An 8,989-nucleotide genomic window follows, 5' to 3' on the forward strand; every position below is an offset into this window, starting at 1 on the left:
AATTTCAAACAAAAACTCAAAAATAAATGACCTTATACATTTAATTAAAAACAAATTTTTCAGAAATTTTTATTTTTAAAAATAAATTAAAAAAAAAGATGAAGTATTTGATAATGAAATATTAGTGTATAAATTATTTTTAGATTAAAAAATTTAATGAGATATGTATTAAAGTAAATAAGGAACTTATAATATAAAATTGTTAAATAAGAATAGAATTTTAAGTTTATGTTAAAAAAAATATTAATTTAAATTTCATTTCATTTCACTTGTGAAATGAATAAACGATTCATTTAGATTTGTTGTAAAAGTATGAAAATTTAGTTTAGAATATTTTATTAAATTGCTTAAACAAATACCAATAAAAAATTTAATCAATTTATTAATTCAATATTCTTATTAATATTAATTATAAAAGAATCCACCTTATATCTTCTTCAATTCAGAAGCATGGCCACTTTCAACTATAATCCCTTAGTCTAAAACAAAAACTCTATCAAATTTTTCAATATTTTCAAGTCTATGAGTGATGACTATTAAAGTTTTTTCTTTAGAAAATTCAAATAGCTTTTAATGTAAAAGCGCATCAGTGTTAGGATCCATATTAGAAGTAGCTTCATCTAGACATATTATTTCAGAATCTCTCAAAACTATTCTTAAAAAGTTTATCATTTATTTTTACCCATTAGATAAATTTTTTCCACCTTCTTCAATTTAGAAAGATAGGTCATTTTCTGAAATTGTTTTTAAATCTCCTTGTTCTTTTGATTACAAATCCTACTAATTGCTATCAGATTAAGTTTAAATTTTTTAATTCTTTGATAGATTTAGGTGAGACTGTTAAACCAAATCTTGCACTCTAGATTATGATATGGAATTTAGAGGATCCAGATTATCTCTCAATGAAGCATTATATAAAAAGCCAAATTATGGGATGATTGACATTTAGCTTCTTAAATCTTTAAGAGTTAGGTCATTGATGTCTTTGTTGTTAACAAATATTCTACCTTTCTAAATAGGATACATTCCAAAAAGAACATTTAGAATAGAAGTTTTCCCTGAGCCAGTTCTACCACAAAAAGCAACCTTTTCTCCTTTCTTAATACTAAAAGAAACATTTTTTAATGCATAATGGACAGACTCTTCCTATATTATTTCGTTTTTATTTTAAAAAAATTGGCTATCATATGAAACAGAAACTGATTTGAATACAATGGTGTTTTTTTCTTAAACTTCTTGCTCATTTAAACTAGAATTTTATTGAGAAGTTTAATGGTTATTCCATTTTACTGATTCTAAATTTTCTTAAGTATTATCAAAATATTGCCTTATTCTTTCTACACTTACAAAATTTTATTCGCTGATGCAGAAAAAGAGCATACAATCTGCGAAGTTATTGATAAATAGAATAGAATAAGTCAATGAAAGTGCAATTATATTGTAATCAATAGAGATTTTAGCTACTATTATAACTATAACAGAGCAGGCGATAAAAGATTAAACGGCACAGCAAATAGTAAATAATCTTATGTTCATCCATACTTAAAGTTATTCAGATAGCAAAAAGCTATTTATGCTCTTGCCAAGCTTTTATAGATAAGACAAAACCATGTATCTCTCTTTTTTAAATGATCTGATTAGCATCAATCCTCTACTTGATTCTGTTATATGAGTAAGCAGCCTACCAGAATCAACTGCACTTAATCTCTTGATTTCTCTACTAGCTTCTCTATAAACCTTTTAAACAAAATAAGCTATTACCATAGCAATTAACACAAATAATATGAGCCAAGGATTTTAGATGATAATAGCAATAGGATATCTAAATTAATTTATAAAATTTATTTAAATTAGAAAATTAATAAAAAAAATAATTAATTAAATAAAATAAATACCCTAATGTGTAAGAAAATTCATCTAAAAATATTTAGATATACATAGGTAATTCGCTATCAATAATATTAATATCGTCAGATAAACGCTTCATAATTCTGCCAATAGGATTGCAGTCAAAAAATTTCATTTGGCTAAACATGATTGAGTTATTTAGTTTCCTAAATATTCTAAGGCTGCTTAATAGGCTGACAGTTATATAGAGAATTCCACCAATTGTAGCAAAACAAATAGATAATAATGTCAAAAATAAAAATTCAGATTCAAAGCTGTTAAAATGTTTATCAATAAAATGAAAAGAAAGTGATCCATTTTGATCTTTAGAAACTTGGCTTCTTAGCCAAAAATCTGTAAAAATTGAGCAGGCAGAAGGTAGCATTTCAAAAAGTAAAAATAAAATGACAAATGCTAATCCAATAGATTAGATGTAGGCTTTCCAAGTAATTAATTTAATTTCTCCTTTTTCTCTTACTTCTTCATTTTCGTCTATTTGCTATTCAACCTGTTAATTATGAAAATACAGTTAATAATAAGCTTATTTTTTATTTAAAATCGATATAAAAATTATCCATAAAAATTTTACATTTTTTTTGTCTTTTTTTAGATTAATACAATTTAGTTCGCATTGTTTGTCTACTTCGTTTTCAGGATCTTAGTTTAAATTTTGAGGAAATATTTCTTCATTAAATTAATTCTTATCAATTTTTTAAGTGCATGACTAAATGTAATCTTAAATAATATTTTAATCTTGTATTAAGTGTCCTTGGTTTATATAAATTATATTTTTATCTTAAATGGAATGTTTAAGTAAGCCATAGTGACTTATAACTAGGATTACGGTTTTTTAGTATTGTTTAATAAGATATTCTATTATGTTTTAATGAATTTTATGAGCCACGTGAATATCTAAGCTGGAGAAAATATCATCAAATAAATAAATGTCTTTGTTCTAATATAGGGCTCTGCATAATGATATTCTTTATCTTTAACCTCCACTCAGATTACTACCATCACCAGAAACAAGTTTCAAGTCACCTCCATCAAATTACTCAAAGTCAGCTTTAAGTTGGCATATTTTTATACATATGTCGTACCATTCTTGGTCATATAATTAACCAAATAAAATATTTTCTCTTACTGTTTAGCTTTGCAGCCAGTGATTTTAGGCAACATAGCCTATCATCCCATTTAAAATAATTTTGCCTTTATCTAATTAACCTTTTTTTATTTAAGATTCTTCTTTTATCAGTCTTAAATTTTGGTCTTAGCCATTGATTAGTTCTTATTAATTTGTTTTAGATGATTTATGACAATCCATTTCATTCAATATTGAGAGGAGAAAAGCAGTCTTACCAGAACCTATAAATTTTATAAAAAAAGTAAATTATAATGAATAAGAAATCTTTAAAAATATGATTTATTTACCTATTTCACCTACTACATAATTTAAAGAACCTTTTTAAATAACAAGATTATCAATTTTTAAACTAAACTAATAGTTTTTAATTTCATTTTTCGAACTTATTTTGTCATCTGTTTTTTGGTCACTCTGATAAATTTTGATATTTTTGCTTGACTAAAGAAAGTTTTGGGTTTCTGTTTATGATTAATTACTATTTTTACTGGGCCAACTGAAGGATATCTATTTTAAATGAATAGCTACATTTTACTGGCTTTCATCTACGTTTTCTTAGACTAATAAAATAAATTTATAAATTATTTTTTTGTTTTTATAACTGATTTACCTGTTTCTTCTTCTATTTCTGGTTAATTTAAAAAAAGTTTGATGCGATTGTATGAAACTCTACTTTAAGAAACTTATTCAATTGTATGAGGAATGATCCCTAAGGGATATGTCAAGCTCCCAAACAATGCTATTATTGTAAAAATGTTTGAATCTTATAGATTGTTTCCTTAATCTAAGTAGCCCTTTAAAAAAGTGAAGAGCAAAATGACTTTCAAAGACTACCAGAATATCGTTAAAATGCCATCAAGAACTTTCAAAAAGATTAAATTTTTATACTCTCTGTTTCTAATAGAGTTTATTTTTTTCAAAAAAATATATTCCCAGCTTAGATACTTAATGCTTTTAATTCCTTCGATTACATCTTTAGTTAGAATAGCTCTTTCATCTTTTATTTTGTACATCACCTCAACTGCAATCTGAAAAATAAATTAATTGATTAAATTATTTACTAAATATAATTTTACTCCAACTAGCAGACCAACAATCATATTAAATACAAAGGCACCTATTAAAATATACAACCCGTTTTTAATTGCACTTCCAATCTTGTAGTAAATAAGAAGCACAATTACAACTATAGAGACAATACTAGAAATAGTCTCGATAATTCCGTTGTATAATTGCAGCAAAGTTTCCACATCAACAGTTAATATATTATTTATGTCTGGGTTTTTTTCTGTATCATCCTAGGAATCATTATTATCGCTAAGTTTAGACCCGTTCTAATTTGAATAAATCTTCAAGCGTAGAGATTTTTAGTAGACTAAATATTAAATTGAAGTCTTACATTTCGCATGCCATTTATTTCCTTACCATTAATACTAAGTCTGAACAATAGACTTTAAAAAGTAATTTATCATAATAGCGATAAGCATGAGTGAGATGTCTAATTATTATGATGATTCTTCTTTGTAGTCTTTCAAATACAAAGTTATTTCATCTAAAATAAATATACCTAAAAAATTTAGCGCATTTGCAAGCAAAGAAAGAAGCAAACCAGTTATTAAATTCTTTCCAGTCATATGAGTGAATAATTTATATAAATCAAACTTTTCAGCTTGAAAAAGATGTTTGTTTTCTTCTTTGTAGCTCTCCAGCTTCTTTATTTATGCTGTTACTTCTGTTTCCTAAGTGATATATTCCTCTATATCGCTGCATTGAATTTATTAGTCACTTTTTAAATTTTTAACTTATTTTATGAGCCCAGTCAAACGAGTAAAGAAAATATTGTGGCTCTTTACCTGTTAAAATCGAGGCTTAATTGTATAACAAGATGGTTATTATTCCATTCTTAAACTTTCACAAATCTTACAAAAATATTTTTAATCTATTTTATTATTTTTTGTTTGGCATTTAGAATCTATTTTTATTTTAGAAATAAAGAAATTTCTTTTTCTCTTTATATTTTTTTGTCATTAATAAAAAAGCAATATTTGTAAAATATAATAAATTCTATTGAAAAAAAATACAATTAATTTATACCAAAATCAAACTATCTTATTTACTTTTATTAAACAATAAATTAATAACTAATAACTTATTTATTAATTATCTTTAAATGAATACCTTTTGTTAATCTATAAATTAGTAACTAATCATTTATTTATTAATTACTGTCTAATAAATGCTGACAAATTCACTTTTAAAGGTCTATATTTTTAAATTACAAAAGCGAAATTTTGAATACAATGAAATATTTTTTTAATACAAAACATAAAAGAATTTCAAACTTTTAAATAAACAATCTCTTGAGTTTATTTAAATTATTTTATTTTTTTATATCTTTAATTATAAAAGTAATCTGTTTTTTTGATTAAATCATATTTAAAATAAAATTTTTAACAAATATTCTTATCAATTTTGAAAATGAATTATTAGATTCTAAAGTATTTATTCATAAAATGAATCATTTTGGGTATTTCTTACTTAGATAAATTAAAAACTGCAAATTTAACTAATCCCTCAATTAAATAATACTCTGATTTATAAAATAGAATCTTTAAATAAATTAAATATTAATATAAATGCTTTTACTTTTAATTTATTTATCTTTTATCTATTTTTGAATTTCTCAATTTTTTTGCTAATAAAATAAATAGTTTGCTTCATTAGCATATGCTATAATTCATCTTAAATAGAGAATTTATTACTTTTATTAAATTTATTTAACTGAATTATAAAAATTTAGAGAGTGATTTCAAAAATATTTTAACTTAATTTGATGAGTTAGAAATATAATTAGATGTTTTTATAACTGTTTTTATGAAATTTAAATATAAAATAGATAAGTTTAATATTTTTATTATAATTTAAGATTTTCTATTGTTAAGGAAAAGATTAAAAAATAGTATCGAAAAATCAGAATAAATTGTTTCTTTATATAAAATAAAAAATTTTAAAATTGATCAGTTAATGATATAATTGAAATACAGAGACTTTAGATTAGTATCATTTTTCATTCACTACCCCTAATCTAACTTAATTTCAATCACTCTTTTTTTGAATCGGAGAAAAAATCTGAAAGAATTTTTATTAAAATACACCATAAATACTAAGATTGACATTAAATCTATATTTAAAATAAAATATGAAAATAAATTTATTTATTCTTTAATATTTTTAAGTCTAGGTTATTATTTAAATATTTAAAAATTTTATTTTTAAAAAAAGAAAAAAAGAAAAAAAGCACAAAGTAACTTTAATTAGAAAAATTGTAAATAGTAATTACTTTCCTTTTTCTTTTTTCATATCGAAAAGTAATTTATCACTTATACCTTATCTTTCTTAAAATTTCAGTTCTATTTCTTTAATCAATATACAACCAACCAATCAACCAATCAATTAAATCATATTTTAATTCAAAAATATAGAGACTTCCTTGCTTGAAATAGTAACAAATTTCAGATAACTAAAAAATAAATAAATGATTTTTGGAGATATAGCTGTATCGTAAACAAAGTAAATTCATATAAATACTATTAATTAAGGATAAATTTGATTCATACAAAATATTTAATAATCTATTAAAAGATTATTTTTATTAAGCTGTAATCAACTGATTTAAATTATAGTTGCTACTATTTTACAAATTTGAGAAAGATTCTTGTTTTATACACAAACAAAATAATTTATGAGAGATATTTAAAATTTTTTAAATGTAAGCAAAGCTGAAATAGGCAAACAAATAAAAAAATATTGTAATTAATATCAAAATATATTATCTGAGTTAATATAAATTAATAAATAAACCCATATTGGCTCTATGATATATTATCTCACATAAACACTAACATTGCTCAAAGAATGACTTAAAAAATAGAAATTTATTACCAAAATATCAAGTTTTATGAAAAGATTCAATGTTAAAATAAATATTTTTATAATGAATAATAATCAATGTTAAAGTCTTTGATCTATAAATTTTATGAGATTAATTAAAACTTGACTTAAAATTTGAAAAACTTCTAGATGTTTTAATTTCATATTAGTGTGCATGAGGCTCTTACCATTTTTCCTTATTAAACAAATTATTTAAATTTTATAGTAAGAGTCATTTCTAACTTCAATTTCTTAAAATAACTTAATGATGTGACAAAGAAATATTAAATTTCTCTTTTAGATAATTTTCCCAATCTAAACAACAGATTATTTGGCAAAACATTGATAAAAGAGGATCTATTTTATTTAATGAGAATGATTTCAAAACAAAAATAGAATATTCAGTGTTAATATATTTATGTAAGAAGTTCTTTTTCATAATAAAGTCAATTCAAAAACATATAAATTGTAAAACTTGTGTAAACAATTTTTATTAAATTTAAAATAGGAAAGAGAGAGTGTTTGTGATTAAGTGCAAGAATTTTTATATTATTTAAGACTTTTTTAATTCAAATAAAATATTTAAATTTTTGAATATCTTCCTCTAAAATCTTTTTTTAGCTCAAGCTACCTATCTATTTTGATTATTTTTGATATTTGTTTAACTATTTTAAATTTTTATTATATCTATCTTTAGTGAAATATTTCAATAAATATTTTGATTTTGTAGCTATTTAGTATGAAAAAGTATATCCATCTAATAAGAATTTTACATGCTTAACTTTACAAATTATTTAATAAATTTATCATAGACCTTTGTAAATACTTATTTAGATGCAAAATATTTAAAAAAGAGAATGTTTTTATGAAACATAATATATGTGTTTTAATAGAATTTTATTTAAAAAACTAAAATAATTTCGTTGGAAATTAGACCCATTATCTATGTGATAAAAACTTCTAAAGTTGATAACAAATGTTATTATGTATGAAATATCTGATTTAAAATGTAAAAGAAAATATCTATATTATATTATCTTATTCGTCATTTCAGATTGTAATCTGCAAGAATAAATGTGTAAGTGAAATTGAATAGTATTTGAGAAATTAACTTAGCTTAATAAATTGCTTTAGGAAATAATTAAAATAGAAAGATTTTATAATATTAATAAGTTATTGAAAATATAGTAAGCAAATTATATGAAACAAAAATTCATTCATAAATATATACATACCCGATCTAAAATTAAAAAAATTCAGTTTTGTTGAATGATTTATATTAACTCACAAATTAGTGGATTTCATGATTTAAATATTTAATTTAGTTTTTGATTTCTAAGGAAATTCTGATATAAGAAAAATGACAATAGGTACAAAAATAAGAGTTTACATTCTACATTTTTTCATTTTGATTGACGAATAAATAAGGTTTTTAGTTAGAAGAAAACTTACAAACATTTTCTCATTAATTTAATGAATGATTTAATTAGATAAATAACTTTAAATATTGTAATCATTTTTCTAGTTGATGAAATATCTTTTAAGTTATCCTTAATAAAATAAAATTATTTTTGTTTGTTCATATTTTAAAAAATAATTAAAATTCATTCCTAAAAATGTGCCAAAAATATTTTTGACATTTATCAAAATCATTCAATTCCTAAATTTATTTGAATTTATTATTGATAAATTTACGAGATTTTTATCACATGATTTTTTTGAAAAATATGATATTGTTACTAAATATTAGATTGAAATATTACTTTTAGCAATTCCCAATCAAATTAATCATTAAAGAGAGTAAACTGTAAAGTTATATCGAAAACAACACTATTATTTTCCTAATCTGAGGAATTTTTAATTTTGAAGGAGATTATAGCATTTTTTAGTGAAAAAATACATTATAAAAATCTACTAGGTTATTTGTATGCAAAATTTTCAAAATAAATTCTGAAAATATAATTTAAAATAGAAATTAATAATTAAAATAATAAATTTAAATAAATAATTATCTTATTTTTTGAAATAAAT

At 21.9% G+C, this 8,989-nt stretch overlaps 1 protein-coding gene across 1 annotated transcript; it reads right to left on the reverse strand. All coding sequences in view use genetic code 6, as the record gives it.

The window, feature by feature from the left end:
- Window positions 1-387: 387 nt before the first annotated feature.
- On the reverse strand, window positions 388-4,929 carry TTHERM_00346400 (ABC transporter C family protein; the record flags this gene model as incomplete). The annotated part of the gene is made up of 5 exons (XM_001018487.2): window positions 388-1,822; window positions 1,896-3,252; window positions 3,319-3,588; window positions 3,639-4,056; window positions 4,105-4,929. 5 exons carry the CDS (start codon window positions 4,927-4,929, stop codon window positions 388-390), a joined length of 4,305 nt encoding a protein of 1,434 aa, XP_001018487.2.
- Window positions 4,930-8,989: the final 4,060 nt, after the last annotated feature.

Source organism: Tetrahymena thermophila (assembly GCF_000189635.1).
Source record: "Tetrahymena thermophila SB210 genomic scaffold scf_8254597, whole genome shotgun sequence".
Classification (NCBI taxonomy): Eukaryota; Ciliophora; class Oligohymenophorea; order Hymenostomatida; family Tetrahymenidae; genus Tetrahymena; species Tetrahymena thermophila.